Genomic DNA, 16,727 nt, shown 5'->3' with positions numbered 1-16,727 from the left:
GCATGTTTATTCTCAGGTTCCCTAGAAGTCTTCCGCTGTTTGCTTATATGTTAGACAAGCTATGTGCATGGAGTCTTACATGGCATATTTTTCAAGAAAACGTTGCATTCATCAAATCATCACCATGTATCTTATTTTGACTGCATTGTCAACGGAAGTACTATTGTAAACTATTATTTACGGTAATTGTGTATATGTAAATATCATCAGATGTCGAAAACCTTTGATTTAAATATTCATTTATGGTGTGCCTTTTCAAAAGAATGCAATGTTTACAAAACGTATCATATAGAGGTCAAATACCTCGCAATGAAATCGATGAATGACGTGTTCGTCCATATGGATTTGGAGCGATCGTCACATACTTGCATCTTATTAGACTTTTTCATACATTCCTTAATGCAAATGAATTATTTGGCGTTTCTTTTGTCACTTTTTTTACTAACTGAGACGTCAAGAAGAAAACGTCAAAGGAGATACAACGACATGACAATGGAACAAGACTCGTACTTAGAGATTTATAGGAATACAAAAGATAAACTATCTGTAGATGAGCGTCGACCGACAAACCAAAGGAACCTACCAAATCAAATCTAATAACCCCAAAAAAAAAAAAGAATCATTACACAAGCCACAAACAAGAACATAAAACAACTCTAACAAATTGAAAAGAACTAAGGGTGCGTTTGATAAAATTGAATGATTTAGCGCTGAATGGTTCAGAATCTGAATCGTTCAGAGCCTCTGAATAAAGTTTGTTCAGAATGAAAAAAAGTTGTTTGATAATTAATTTGAATGACTGATATGAATCGAGTAAAATTACTTGTTAACGAGTTACATGAATAAAAAATACAATATACTTGTTAGTTAAACGTTCTGGATATGATTTGAGAAGGATATTACAGAAAAATTAGGTGCTTAATGGTTAAGAGAGTGTTTCAACTCTGAATGGTTCAGTACTGAATTCTGAACCATTCAACACCATATGTCATACAGAGGTCAGAAACAAACACGCTGAATGCTGAATGGTTCAACATTCAGCGCTGAATCATTCCATTAAGAAGCAAACAAACACACCCTAAGTCGCAACTTTTTTCAAGGGGATTGATATTTTCACTTATCATTTTACAAAGTCCACTTAAAATTACTATATTGTTCTTAAATGATATATTACACAATTTTCTTATTCAAATTTATTGGAGGGTAATTCTAAAAAGAAACACTATTTTGTAGTGAATGAATAAAAATTACAAGTGGAATTATCACCCTTTTTTTTTGTTTTGTTTTGAAATCAGTTAAAAAAAAGTCACTTATCCTAGAAGAGATAGAAGGCACTCCTTTCCAATTATCACCCTTATTGACTGACCTATATGCCCTCCATCATCCTCTATTTCTCCTTTTCCCCCATTATTATTCTTGAAGCTGTGTATCTCCCACTGTCGTCATCTTCTCCGCCGCCACCATCACCGCCGTACATGAGCGTCGACCGACACAATAAAGGAACCTACCAAATCAAATCAAATCAAAAAAAAAAATCATTACACAAGCCACAAACAAGAACATAAAACAACTCTAACAAATTGAAAAGAACTAAGTCGCAACTTTTTTTTTTTTTTTTTTTTAAGGGGATTGATATTTCCACTTACCATTTTACTAAGTCCACTTAAAATTACTATATTATTCTTAAATAATATATTACACAATTTTGTTATTCAAATTCATCAGAGGGTAATTCTGAAAAGAAACACTATTTTATAGTGAATGAATAAAAAATAGAAGTGAAATTATCACTTTTTTTTTTTTTTTTTTTGAAATCAGTTAAAAAAAAGTCACTTATCGTAGAAGAGATAAAAGGCACTCCTTTCCAATTAGACCCACTTATTGACTGACCTATATACCCTCCATCCTCCTCTATTTCTCCTTTTCCCCCATTATTATTCTTGAAGCTGTGTATCTCCCACTGTCGTCATCTTCTCCGCCGCCACCGTAGTCATCTTCTCTGCCGACATCAATCGTAAATCCGCCATACAGCACCGTTTCCATCGTCGTCATCTTCGTAAGAACAAATCTCCGACTTGGCAAAAACAAAAGGTGAGCGATTACCAGATCGTAATTTGGGGTAACATATTTTTTGAAAAAAAAAAGAATGTAATTATTGCAATTTTCGAGAATTTCTTCCATAGTTACAAATGAAAGCGTCTGTAGGTAGGTCCATGGTGTAATTAATTGAGACGTAATTCCTTCTTATTTGTGTTTGACTGTCTTCACTTGAAGAAGAATTAATTATTAGAATTAGATGGTCGTGTAGTCACTAAAATTGCTATAAGATCCTTCATAATGCTTGAGACAAGCTAATCTAATTAATTAGATAAGATGGATTCAACATATTCAAATTGCTATAAATAATTAGTATTTAATTTAACATGTATGTATTGTTTTGAAACGCTAAAATGGTCATTAGCACATTAAGATGATTCAGAAGAAACACCATTTGCACTTCATTTAAACAGACTAATATGCCCAAACAGATTTATATATCAAAACAGCACTTAATGCAAAATAGAAGTAAACAGCCCCATGGTTATTGTTTTACATTAACATTAAACCTCTCCCTGAAAGTTTTCATGATTAATTTCCAGAGGATATTCAAGGTTTGTTTTTAGTGTCTTCTCTATTTTCGAAAACTTGAAAGATGGAAAAATATGAGATTTATAACTATGGCTGTAGCCAATGACTTATATTGATTTAATAATACAAATTTTCACCGTATCTGTTGTTTCAAACGATCCACGACCTTTACATCATTAGCTTGCTGCAATCATTTTGGTTTATTAGGATTAGGATTTGCTTACAGGTGGTATTCTTAATTACTTATCTCTTTTGTTAACTGGTTGCTTATGTTTAATTCCATTCAATCTCAATCTGATTATTATATCATTAACTGTTTCTCTTTCTCTTGTTCGTGTATGTTGTAATTGATAATCTAGCGATTATGATATGTTTTTGATTGGATTTAATTCAAATTAAATTTAATCGATCTGCTTGTAAATCAGCTACGATGACAGATAGGTGGAATTTCATTATTGTCGATGATTAGCTTATTAGTTTGCTTTATGACCTTGTTCGTTATGTGTAGATTATATATTTAAATTTTTAGTTATCTTTTGCAAACTTGTAAACTTTACACGGTAACTACTAATTAACTTTGTTTTTTTGAAGATTAGTCTGCTTTGCTATTTAAATGGTTTACTTTTCATATTGTTAGTTTTGTAGTGGATGGATTTATAGTCATATTGATAGTTATATATGGTGTTTATTTATGCTTAATTATTAGCTTTATTACTGTAATTAATCATCAAAAGAACAGGAGCAAGCTCCATTCGATAAGATGCAGTTTTCCATATTATCCCGGCTTCGATCTTAATGACCTTGCGTATCAGTTCCGTAGTTTAGAAGGGAACTTATATTGTTGTTAGATTTAAAGGGGTCCAAAAGACAGCCTGATTGCTTTAAGGGAAAAAAGGTCTCGACCCGATTAGTTTGACCCGTCTAAAAAATCTTACTTGTTTGGACCCGTACCCGTTTTGACCCGAACCAATTTACATGTTTGATCATTGATGTTGTTTTGTTTTGTTTTTGTTTGTTTACTTGACAGTGATACTATAAGAAACTAACTTGGAGCAATGTTAAGACAGTAGCTTACAAGAATTGTACTTCACAAGTTATGGTACGACTAAGATACTTGAACCAAACTTGCATTCGGGCTCTTCTTTCTCCTCTCAATAACGAGACATTCTACTACTCAACGATAGCAGCATCTGCCATCACGAACACTGTTCACTTAAACCCAATATTTACATCTTATTCAACACCAGTACAGAAATTACACGCAGAAGATGTAGTTGTGACATTTCAAGAATGGTTCAAGTCTACTAATCGAAACCCTTTTATTGAGCGTATACTTGAAATACTATCGTCTAATGGCAACATCGACAGAAGCATGACCGGTGACGATGTAAATTTTGTGTCACAACCTGAAGCCGTTGACATGGCGTTATCACGGTTGAATCTTCGTCTTACAGAAGAACTTGTTCTTGACGTGTTGTTTTATGGAAAAGATGTCTTGTCTTGCTTGAAGTTCTTTGATTGGGCTGGGAGACAACCTGGGTTTCACCATACTCGAGCTACATTCAATGCAATCTTCAAGATTTTGTCTAGAGCAAAGTTGTTTTCTTTAATGTTAGATTATTTGGATAACTATGCTAAGCATCGAGGTGGTCACAAGTCCAATTTTCATAATATTTTGGTGATGGGTTACGCTGTAGCAGGCAAACCGGAAATTGCGCTCCAATTATTTGGCCGAATGCGTTACAAGGGTATCGATTTGGACGATTTTGCTTATCATGTGCTTTTAAATGCTCTCGTGGAGGAGAATTATTTTGATGGAGTAGACTCAGTTGCGACACAAATTAAGAATCGGGGGTTTGAATCTGAGGTGACACATTCTATATTAGTCAAAGGTTTTTGCAAGAAGAAAGAGTTTGATAGAGCCGAAAAGTATCTTCGAGGGGTGATGGATAATGGGGTGGTGAAATTAAAAAGTGGACAGCACATAGTTGGGGCTCTCGTAGATGGGCTATGCAAAGATGATCAATTTGATAAAGCCGGGAAATTGGTCGATGAATTTGGTGAGTTTCATGTTTATGATGTATGGTTTCGAGAGCTTGTACGTGCTCGAAAGTTAGATGGGGCCATGGAGTTTTTACACAAGACGAGAGATCCGGAATCGGTTGTTCATTATGTCCCGGATGTTTTTCGTTACAATACGTTGATATTACGTCTTTTGAGAGATAACAAACTCGAGGACGTTTGTGATTTGATAATCGAGATGAAGGAAAGTAACGTACCTCCAGACGAATTAACTATGAATATCGTTTTGTGCTTCTTTTGTAAGGCGGGGATGGTTGATGTTGCTCTTAGATTATACGATATGAGAGGTGAGATTGGGTTATCGTTGAGCAGTATGGGGTGTAATTATTTAATGAACACACTTTGTGGAGACGGGAGCGTTGTTGATGCATATCGTATATTGAAAAATACACTCGAGCAGGGCTATTTTCCAGGTAAAATGACTTTTTCGATTCTTGCTGATGCATTATGCAAGCTTAATAAGCTTGATATGATGAAAGAGTTGTTTCTTGTGGCCATAGATAATAATATTGTATTGGATGATAGAATTCACGAAAATTACATCAAGGCGCTTTGTAAAACCGGGAGAGTAGAAGAGGGTTATTTCGTACACGAAGAGATTAATCGCTTTAATAAAGTTACAACTGGATGTGCTTATCATAGTTTGATACACGGGTTTATCAAATTGAATAGGGGAGATATTGCTTCGAAACTACTTATCGAAATGCAAGAAAAAGGTCACACGCCAAGTCAGCCATTGACCTTATCGGTTATTCAGAGTGTGTGTGAAATGGAGAATTTTGAAAATTATTTTCAGCGGTTACTCGAAAAGCAACTGTCGATTCATGAACTACTCGATTGTAAACAGTTCAACGTGTTTATAGAAGGAGCTGGTCTTGCGAATAAACCCGAATTGGCAAAAGAAGTATATCATATGATGAAAAGAAGCGGTGTTTCTCCGAATGTGCGTTCTGATATTTTATTATTAAAATCTTATTTAAAAGGTTTGAAAGTATCGGACGCGTTACATTTCTATGAGGAAATCTTGACAACAAGAAAGATTGGTAGAAAAATATGCAACACTCTTGTAATCGGTCTATGCAAAGCAAAAAAGCCCGATCTTGCATTAGAATACTTTTTAGACATTAGAAAGAAACAAAAAAGTGTTAGACCAAGTCTTGAATGTTACGAAGAACTTATATATATGTTGTGCCAAGAAAAACGATACTCCAAGATTGTGGATCTCATTGACGATTTACTTGCAGTGGGTCGTCCCATTTCGTCTTTCATTGGTAACAATTTGCTATTATGTTCGTTAAAGGATCGAGAGTTATATGACAAATGGGTGGAATCGAGGCCCACTGATGATGAGTCATCGCGTATTTTTAGACTTGGTGAAGTTGTGGGTTTGTTTTCTGGGCGTTTTCGAGAGGAGGATATTGAGTGGAATGATTTGGAACAAGTAGTGAGGAGCTGTTTTCCACTTGATGTGTACACTTATAATATGCTTCTAAGGAAATTATTAAGGAGTAGTAAACGATTGAATGATGCTTGTAAGCTGTTTGACAAGATGTGTAGAAAGGGGTATGAGCCAAATCAGTGGACGTATGAAACGTTTGTGCATGGATATTATCATAATGGTATGAAAGAAGAGGGTGATTGGTGGATTCAGGAGATGTTAAGAAGAGGGTTTAAACCAAGTGAAGCTACTAACAGACTTACAGACCCTGATCATAATAAGCGGCCTTGATCATAAGCTTTTGCATACTTACAGACTTTGATCGAGGTACATAAGTTTTGATGATGCCTAGAATTTTTTCATGTGAACCCCTTTTAGATGTAATATTATGCTTATTATTATTGTATTTATTTATACACTTATAATAATAATAATAAACACGCCTACAGCATGGTTTCAATGCAGTTTAAGTGGTCCTGATACTATTTATTTACAGTTTTGTTGTAACAATCAGCTTTGATTGATGCTGATAATTACTATAAAAAGATAGTATAGTATAGATGTGTGATTTGTTGAATTTTTCGGTATATTGGTTGTATTTACGAAACATGTCAGCTGGTTAATGTTTCAATAATATAATAATACAGTCTGTATGAGAATTGATTGACATCACAGCTGCTGAAATTCGAATTTCATTCTGAAAAGAGGTAAAACTCTAAATATTTCAGTCATTTTTTGTGTGTGTTTGTGTGTGTTGTTTTCAGGGGTATGACTATGGAACTTACTGTTGTTTTGTGGATGCCAGGGCTTGATTATGCATTTTGAAGTCTTTTGACGCTTGGAAAAACATTATTCTTGCTGTTTTGGACACTGATCGGATCCCTGTAACTGTTTGTTGGGCATTCTTCTATGCTATAAATCCTGTAAGCATGGTTGACATTTGTTACTTTATGCTATAATCTATCTAATTAGTTGTTAAAGTGGATATTATTAGTTTGCTTTTCATGTTAGTTAAATTAAAAAATGGTCGATTTTGTCAGTGCAGTTATGTTTTCTTTAGTTTGGATATATTTGATGCATTATCATAGAGTCTAATCAGTCGAGAAATAGGTGTGGTGATGAACTTTAGTTTGTACGTACATAATGGCTAGCAATTAAGACTGAGTTGAGACACACTTTGGGCCCAAACTTGTGACCTAACAATAAGTATTCTGGATTGTATTAGTTACAACTCTTAACATCTGACTATTGAGAGTCAAACGAGTTACTTCTATACTTATATAATCAATGTGTTATTCTTTGGTTGCTGAATATATTATCATGATAAGATCCATCGCATTTAACTATAACCATCGTTAGCATAAAAGCATCCAGGTCAACCATTCAAATAGTCAAATAGGAATTATAGGATGTTATGAGTGCTTCTAGTATTAAAAATGCATGGTTAAAAATGCCTGCCTGCAAATAACCTAACTTATACTTTGCTCATTTATAATGTCTTTCTTTCTTTCTTTCTTTCTTTCTTTCTTTCTTTCTTTCTTTATGCAGTATTATATGCCACCAAAAATATACAGCAAGCAGAGTGGAATCTTGTATGATATGTTTCTTTATTTAAACTTTATACAACCACTTTTTGTGTAACATGTATGTATAATAATGAGGGTTCAACTGCACATATTTTGAATGTTTTAACATCCAAGAATCACATTCAGTGGAGACTCTCTTTTTTGTTAAGTTGAAATAGTTTGTGTTGCTACCATTCATTCTAGCAATGTACTTTTTGTTATGCTTTACTAGAAATCTGATTATTTTATTCTAGTCTTGTTTTGTTTGACAATTTTTTATATCAAGGAGAAACTATATATTCTTATACTAGTTTGATTTACAAAACATAAATAATCAGACAATATATATGTCATCTGGAAGGTCAACGACCCGACCATTTAAGAGAAATATTAATCTATACTATAGAAACCCTACTGTAATATTGTGGTATAGCAATCAATCTGAAACCCTACTGTAATATATATATATATATATATATATATATATATATATATATATATATATATATATATATATATATATATATATATATGTCGCAAGAGCACCTTGCGTCCTTGCTTGTCCTTGCTTCCACCAGGGAGCAAGGAGTAAGATGGCACCTTGCTCGGTCAAATTGACAAAAAAAAAAAAAAAAATTATGGCTTTTGAGGTAAAAAAGGTAAGAAAAATGAGCACTTAAGTGATAATCCCTTTAAAAAAAACCCATTCTACTTTGTACAACGTTAAACCATACAACAAACAATCGTCTTAAATGTAGAATCTTCATATAATTAATTCCGACCAAAAACTGTCCTAAAGAGAAGATAAACTATACACATTTGACATCATGGTGATGAGGGTGATGATCAATAGGATATATATGTAACCTCTCAGTTTGTCGAAGGCCAATGAAAAACTCCCAAAATACTACTTACTAGATGCTGCTACTATAATTCCTTTTCTTTATACACAAACCAACCAATGTCGCACAAGCAAGCATGTACTCTACCATTTGGGTGGTTGGAGGTTATAGACTGCATAATTAATATTATGCCGGTTCACAAGGCAGGATGGATAGCCCACGCTGAACTCAGATCACGAAGACGTTGGAAATACTCACCTAAAGATATCAAACCCTGAGCAGCTTGTCTGGTTGTTAGGTACCGTAGTGTCTGTTGCAGGGTTTCATGACGAACAAAATCCGCCTGCTTCAAAAAAACAAAAAAAACCCCCTTCAAATATCACATCAACATATAATGTGTTCATGAACAAACGATATTTTACTAAAAATGGTTGATAAAATACAAAATCCGTATGCTAGTGGATATTACTGTCGTTAATATTACTGCCGAGAAAGATGAATATATCTAGTTCCTATGTTTCGATGATAAAAAGGCATTTCCTTATATAAAACAGAAACAAAAGAAGAAGAAAAACAACCTAGTTGAATTATTTTAAACAATTACTGTATAAGCAACTAATAATTTACTGGAAGTATAAGCTACAAAATTGTTATATCTAAAGATAATACCTAACTTATTAAATTTTGTAGCAAACTGGAAAATAATAAAACGGCTCAATAACTAATATACCACTGGTGTACAAGTTACAAAAAATTGGTATATTTAAAGATAATAGTTACTACATTATTATTAGATTTTGTAGCAAACTGGAAAATGATAATATGGCTCAATAACTACAACAAAACGATAGCCTAATAGATCGATAAACGTGTTAAACAAACTAGATTTGACTTATTTTGGTAGTCTTAGAATGGTGGTAGAAACAGAGCAAAAAGCGTAGGTAGATAAGCAACGAGATTGATTGATTTGATGATACATAACATAAACATAAACATATAGTATTACCTGAATAACAAGCCTTACTAGCTCTTGTAATTTATCGATTGCATTATGCATTTCATAACAACCTCCTCCCAATGCTTGACTACATGCGACAACCTCAGCCAGTGTTTGCTGAAGCTTTTCCATTCCTTGTGACAGTGAGTCTTCCGCTTGTTGACATGCTTGAATTAGATTATATAGATCATGAGATTGTTGGTCCAACAGCTCAAGCTGCGGCACAAGAACCTACCACAAAATTTTAAACCATCAAACACATGCAAGCCTCTAGCAGCTATTTAAAGCCCTTAATTTTCATCACTGAAAAAAGATTCATTTGGTTATACAAAGATTCATTTGGTTACACAACAATCAGAATTAACAAAGATATTACTATTATCTAATACACCAGAACTCGTGATAGGTACAACTGGACATGCATGTAACCGAAACTGATAACTGTGTGCTTACAGCAGTTGGATTGTAAGTGGGGAAGAACTTTATTGATTTATGATGGAATAAGCACTAACTGAAAAAACAACCCACTGACAACAAAATGATGCATGCAGGAGTCATGGAAAACCTCCTAAGGAGATTCTTTCTTTGTGTACAGTAAACAGATGATACTCACCCAATTAACATAACATATTTATTCTTGATTGATAACCAAAAGGATATGTTTTTTTAAGTCAAAAACCATTACCTTAAGAAGCTCCGAAGGGCGAAAGCCACCGATCCACAAGAAAAGACGTTCAGATGATGTTTTCCAGGCGCCTGATATGAGATAGCACACATCAGCCTTGGCTGCTGCGGCTTTAATGTTGAACAGAATGCCATAGTGGTTCACCGTGTCTGTAACGAGTTTATCAATCTCCTCATTAGACAACGCAGATTGTAATGCCGTCTTTAAACCATTTGTTTTCTTATTTTGTTCTTCGACCCACTGCTCATATTCTATCTCGAATGCAGCAATTCCTGCAACACTAACTAACACTCCTTTACTTCCAACAACTTACTAATAAAACATGTTAATTATATAAAGCAACTGAAGCTAAATAATCAAGAAAATGTTAATGTCAGAAACAACAACATTTCACTTTAGTTGTCGCACAAGTACAATATTTTTGCATCTGCAAATTCAGAACATCGAAAGTGTTGAATTATCGGTGATTAGGGTGATATATACCTGCCTTTGCAGCTCCAGGGAACCCAAGATGACTAGCATTAACTCCACCACTCACTAAAGCACACTGCAGACATGAACCTTGTTGGCTAAATTAAAATATCATAACATATCATTAACTAAGATAATAATATATTGAAAGATAATTATTATTGCATAAATGGCACAGCTGAGGTATCAGTATTTCTTATATACTTACTTGTGCCCTAGTTAGTTCAAGTTCTAGTTCAAGATGATGCAGCTTCAAACGACTTGCCTCCAACTGCTGAACATAGGCCTAAAAACCAATATAGGGTTGTTAAATTGAATAACACTTAGGCCATCTTGGTTGGCATCCTAAGTTTAGTTTTATCTTCAGAAACGATATGTAACTTACAAAATACAAGTTTAGAGAAAATTTTGTTCAGTGGAGTTGATCAAAATTAAAAGTTACTAACCTAAAAACAAAACATAGTTTTCAGAAGGGAAATATTCATTTTCATCCTTAATTTTGCTTGAAAACCAGGGGATAAATCACAGCCCTTGGATCAATATAATCAATGGCTAGGATTAAAAACACGAGACGATCACATGTGATTGGCTAGGATTAAAAACGCGGGACAATCACACTTGATTGTCATGACAATCACATTTGATTGTAAGATCTCAAGCAAAACTAAGGATTCAAATGAATATTTCACAGTTTTCAGAATGCTAATTTGAAAAGGCAATTGATTCCTTTTCCAGTTTACTTACCTTTTTCCGCAAACGGCTTTTACGAGCTGCTTCCCGATTTTGAGCAAGCCGTCTTAGAACCTGTAAAAGAAAACAGAAAGTTTGATTGATTGGTATCTAAATTAGCATAACAAAGTAGCATGAAATATAATCACAAAATGCATTGTCATCGGAAACTAATATAGTACTCCCTCCGTCCCATTGATACACATACAAACAGTAAAGATAAATATTAAAAAGAGGTGTCTTGAACTGTTTGCAGAGTAACAGAATCGTGTACCTTATCGGCCGGTTTACTTGCTTCTTGATCATACTGATTCGAGGGTCCATTTGTTGTGTGTGAAGTATCCTCGGACTAAAACACAGCATATTAAACGAAATACTTTTAGAAAAACGCTCAAGACTTGTTGCAAGCAAAATAAAAAATATTTTCAGATGTCAACCTGGTTATCTAGCTTTGCATCCACCTCTGAAATCATGGTTGTAGCAGCTGCATCCTGATAGATGTTACCTTTAAAATCTCCCCACATATTAAACTGATGCATTGGCTCGTATACATCCATCCTATCCAAGTTGAAATACTGAGTAAATGAACAATTCATATTGTATTATCAGTCAAATGTATATGTATATGTAGTAACTCAATGAGTTTAAAATTTAACATGACATCTGCAAACCTGAAAGCAAATCAACTATACACCTTTCTATAAATATAAAGAGAATCACATGAACTTCATAAACGCAAACTAATGTGAAACATAGATAGATAAAAATAATGAAAAACCCATTTTGGGCAAAGAAATCAAAAAAGCGGATATAACAAATATAAAACAGAATTTCAAAAATTAGCTTTCTATACACTTTTTAAGATTCAAACAAAATCACAAAATAACTTGAAAACGAATTTGTTTAAATCGGTTGACTTAGCTGTGCTGGTAACACATAGCAGATCCATATTTCATACTAAATAATATATACAAGTACTATTTTTCAAATTTATGTAAACTAGAAGTCAAACTTTTCATCAACAGCTATCTGAAACAAGCCAGTCCTTATTCTAACAAAACATTAAATTCTTAATATAATTTAATACAACAAGCACGAACGAACTTTTTCACCAAAATCACTAGTAAAACGTATTCAAATCATCATAAAACAACATAAATAGATGTAAAATTTTCTGAAACATCAAATTAGAACAAATTCAAACACTTAAAAACAGATTCAAACAAACATGTATTAAGTATATGAAGTATTTTGACTGTGAGCAAAGTGATACGGTAATTAAGAAAGTGAGGTAAATCTATGGAGCGAAACCCTAAATTACGTCTCTTAATTAATGAGATTAGAAGAATCGAATTCGAAGATAACACCACCTTTTGAAAATACCAATTCTATATAAATACACTCGGAGATATAGATATAGTCTATGTTTTTTTCTATTTGTTTGTTTCTTTAATATTTATATATGTTTAATATTTATATACGGTGTGCTATGTACATAAAAAGACAAACAGTATATAATACTCCGTACTTGTGGGTGTGAATGTGTGACTGTATCACTGTAAACAGATACTACTAAGTAGTACTGTAGTAGTACCGATCCGCCCTTCGAATGAAAATTATACCACATGATGTCATGACCCTCATACGGAGTATTATTTTTTTATTTATGTTTATTTCAAATTTTTTATTTTTATTTATGTATTTAATCAGATTTTGATTTTTGGACATACCTTTCGACTTCATATGTCAAATGCTAGATTTTAACTTTGGTATTGTACTATTTAAAAGTGATTTATTGGAAGTATTTGGAATTGTAAGTATATAAAGTTGGAGTTGCAAGTAGCTTTACGAGAAAAAAAAAGGTTAGTCATTTATATACTTATTAATTACGCGAATGAAGGTTCACTCACGCGTATGTATAGCAAGGAGTATAATAGTGGCAGATCTTGAACAAATTTTTTAGGAGGGCCAAAATAGTTTGAAATGTGAAATATAGTTTGATAAAAAAAAAACATTCGATATAAGTTAACGATTTCATGCTTTATCTATTGAAAATAATTAAGCACATTTCTAAATTTAGGTAATTATTTATTTTTTCAAATAAGTAGCTTTTGAAGTTATATTTATTTTGTTAAACACTACTTTTATATGTAAGATTAGTATCTCTAGATTTATTTTATATTTTAATTTCAATTTAGAATTAGTATAGATTTGATATGATTATGTATATTAATATTAATACTCCGGATGTTACTTTGTAAAATTAATGGTTGAATTGAACTTTTACAAAAACTAAAGGTAGCTGATTGAAATAAAAGCTATACATGGGAATAGGTGAGTGACGTCTCTTATTTTCTCTTTTACTGTGCTCAATGTGCTCAATCCTCTCTGTTACCCTTCTCTATATAACATTCACCATTTTTCAAGTTCTTCATAAAACTTCAGTTTTTCTATGAACCATATACACTAATTATCCTGAATTTTAGGAGGGCCAATGCCCCTCTATGCCCTCTCGAAAATCCGTCCTTGCCTCTTGCTTTGCTACTTTTCTGTCAACAATGTTTTCTATTTTATTTTTTTCCCTTCTACATCGATACAATTTCTTTTAATTTGTTTTTTACGAGTCAAGTAGCCGCCATCTTGATTAAAAAAAAAGTGTTTCTTGTTCTTGTACAACCTTCTCCGACCCTAATCATCGGCGTGAGGATGAGCCGTCTAGCTTGATTAGGTTTCAAACCCCCCAAAAAAGAGGAATACAAAAAAATTCTCTTTTGCAGCGTTGAAGATAACTGTTGTCGACAAAAGTTCTATGCCCAAGTTATGCTCAATCCTTAGGCAAAGCAAGCCACAGCGTAAAAGAAAAATAAAAACGCTAAAGAAAATGAATACGCAGTCAAGCAATATGCAACCACATTCGCGAAATTCGGCGCATCAAACAAGAGAATAAAAAAAGAAGCTACTTTTATTTGTTTATTTTGTATTTAGCGTTTTCTTCCAGTCCGAGATTTCGCGATTTCGCTGCTCATGAAGCGACCCGTCCTAATCCATAAGGACGAATACAATAACATATGATTTCATCGCGAGGTACTTGACCTCTATATGATACATTTTACAAACATTGCATTCGTTTTTAAAAGACAAACTTTCATTTACATCGAAAGTTGACGGCATGCATACTCTTTCATAATATATCCATCTATAATTGACTTAATAATAATCTTGATGAACTCAACGACTCGAATGCAACGTCTTTTGAAATATGTCATGAATGACTCCAAGTAATATCTCTAAGATGCGCAAATGCACAGCGAAACATTTCTTTCGTACCTGAGAATAAACATGCTTTCAAGTGTCAACCAAAAAGGTTGGTGAGTTCATTAGTTTATCATAAATAATCATTTCATAATTTTAATAGACCACAAGATTTCATTTTCAGTTCTCATAAATATACGCCCCATGCATAGAGACAAAAATCATTCATATGGATTGAACACCTGGTAACCGATATTAACAAGATGCATATAAGAATATCCCCTATCATTCCGGGAAATCCTTCGGACATGATAAAACAACATCGAAGTACTAAAGCATCCGGTACTTTGGATGGGGTTCGTTAGGCCCAATAGATCTATCTTTAGAATTCGCGTCAATTAGTAGACTGGTTTACTAATTCTTAGGTGACCAAGCAAAAGGGGCATATTCGGCTTCGATCATTCAACCATATAATGTAGTTTCGATTACTTGTGTCTATTTCGTAAAACATTTTTAAAAATTTCGCATGTATTCTCAGCCCAAAAATATAAAGGGTAAAAAGGCAAATGAAACTCACCTAATGTATTTTGTAGTAAAAATACATATGACTATATTGAACAATGCAGGGTTGGCCTCGGATTCACGAACCTATATCATTTGGATATATATTATTACACATAATTGTGATCGAACAAATATATTATTATTAGTGATGTAATTGTCATTTTAATAAATTTTGTGTTCCATTGATAACTTAAATATATTTATTTTATATACCTTAGATAACTAATAATATAATGATAGAGTTAGGTTATATGTATTAGATATGATTTTATATAATTTAATAGTCATTTTAATAATAATACTGATACTTATAATAATTAAAATGATAATAATAATAATAATGATAATTTTAATAAAAATACAAATGATAATAACTTTATTGATAATAATTCTAATGAAAATTCTAAAGATGATAAAATGATAATAATAATAATTTTTCGTTCGAATCATGAATTACATTATAATTTTTAATCATTAGGTTTTATAATTACATTGGTAATCTAATTATACTACCTTTATATATTCTTAATTATATCTTAATTATCTTAACTGTAAGCATATACATCTTAATACTTCCTAATGTTAATCATTTCCAATATCGTAATCAAAATCATAATATAATGATAATACTAAAAAAAAAAAATGAAAATGATAACTTTTAATTATAAAGATACTAGTGATGTTATTAATAATAATAATGATAACAAACATAATAATACTAATACTTCATAACAATAATAATAATAATAATTAATAATAATAATAATAAAAGCAAATAAAGAGACTACCATTAAGAAAACAGCAAAAAGAATGTCCCTGCCGGGACTCGAACCCGAGACCTCTCGAAACCCGACAAACCCCTCTACCATTCATCTATCCGTTTATATCTGAACTAAACTAGGATTGAAAATATTTAAACTGTATTTAACAGTTTCCTTTTTCTTAATAATATTATTAATGATAATAATAGCTATAAAATTTATAATAGCTATAAAATTTATTGAAAGGACCCGTTCATATACATTATAAACGATTCACAATAGTTGATTACATTGCGAGGTATTTGACCTCTATATGATACATTTTACAAACATTGCATTCGTTTTTAAAAGACAATCTTTCTTTACATTGAAAATTGACAGGCATGCATACCATTTCATAATATCCACTATCCAACTATAAATTGATTTAATAATAATCTTTGATGAACTCAATGACTCGAATGCAACGTTCTTCTAAATATGCTATGAAAGACTCCAAGTAATATCTTTAAAATGAGCAAATGCACAGCGGAAAATTTCTTTAACACCTGAGAATAAACATGCTTTAAAGTGTCAACCAAAAGGTTGGTGAGTTCATTAGTTTATCATAATCATTTATTTCCATCATTTTAATAGACCACAAGAATTTCATTTCCAGTTCTCATAAATATACGTCCCATGCATATAGACAAAAATAATCATTCATATGGTGA

General features: G+C 32.5%; 2 protein-coding genes across 8 annotated transcripts; one reads left to right on the top strand and one right to left on the bottom strand.

Moving 5' to 3' along the window:
- The first annotated feature begins 1,939 nt into the window (after positions 1-1,939).
- Positions 1,940-7,864, top strand: LOC139866243 (pentatricopeptide repeat-containing protein At1g71210, mitochondrial). 2 transcript variants are annotated; one of them, XR_011765343.1, is made up of 5 exons: positions 1,940-2,091; positions 3,656-6,475; positions 6,796-6,855; positions 6,954-7,071; positions 7,697-7,864. XR_011765343.1 is itself a non-coding variant. In XM_071854424.1 (2 exons), the coding sequence occupies exon 2, from the start codon at positions 3,725-3,727 to the stop codon at positions 6,437-6,439; it is 2,715 nt and encodes a 904-aa protein (XP_071710525.1). In that variant the 5' UTR covers positions 1,940-2,091; positions 3,656-3,724; the 3' UTR covers positions 6,440-6,767. The 2 variants fall into 2 exon arrangements, 1 of the variants encoding a protein (XP_071710525.1); XM_071854424.1 differs by lacking the exons at positions 6,796-6,855; positions 6,954-7,071; positions 7,697-7,864 and having other exon boundaries at positions 3,656-6,767.
- A 509-nt stretch (positions 7,865-8,373) lies between these two features.
- LOC139869371 (TGACG-sequence-specific DNA-binding protein TGA-1A-like) lies at positions 8,374-12,845 on the bottom strand. Of its 6 annotated transcripts, none has more exons than XM_071857691.1 (9): positions 12,666-12,845; positions 11,875-12,012; positions 11,712-11,786; positions 11,453-11,512; positions 10,917-10,994; positions 10,721-10,784; positions 10,238-10,521; positions 9,562-9,783; positions 8,374-8,901 (listed from the first exon to the last, which is right to left on the bottom strand). In XM_071857691.1, exons 2-9 carry the CDS (start codon positions 11,992-11,994, stop codon positions 8,752-8,754), a joined length of 1,053 nt encoding a protein of 350 aa, XP_071713792.1. In that variant the 5' UTR covers positions 11,995-12,012; positions 12,666-12,845; the 3' UTR covers positions 8,374-8,751. The 6 variants fall into 6 exon arrangements, with proteins under 6 accessions (XP_071713792.1, XP_071713791.1, XP_071713787.1 ...); XM_071857690.1 differs by having other exon boundaries at positions 11,875-11,995; XM_071857686.1 differs by lacking the exon at positions 12,666-12,845 and having other exon boundaries at positions 11,875-12,033.
- Positions 12,846-16,727: the final 3,882 nt, after the last annotated feature.

Source organism: Rutidosis leptorrhynchoides, chromosome 9 (genome assembly GCF_046630445.1).
Source record: "Rutidosis leptorrhynchoides isolate AG116_Rl617_1_P2 chromosome 9, CSIRO_AGI_Rlap_v1, whole genome shotgun sequence".
Lineage (NCBI taxonomy): Eukaryota > Viridiplantae > Streptophyta > Magnoliopsida > Asterales > Asteraceae > Rutidosis > Rutidosis leptorrhynchoides.
This window is presented reverse-complemented; position numbering and strand designations above follow the sequence as displayed.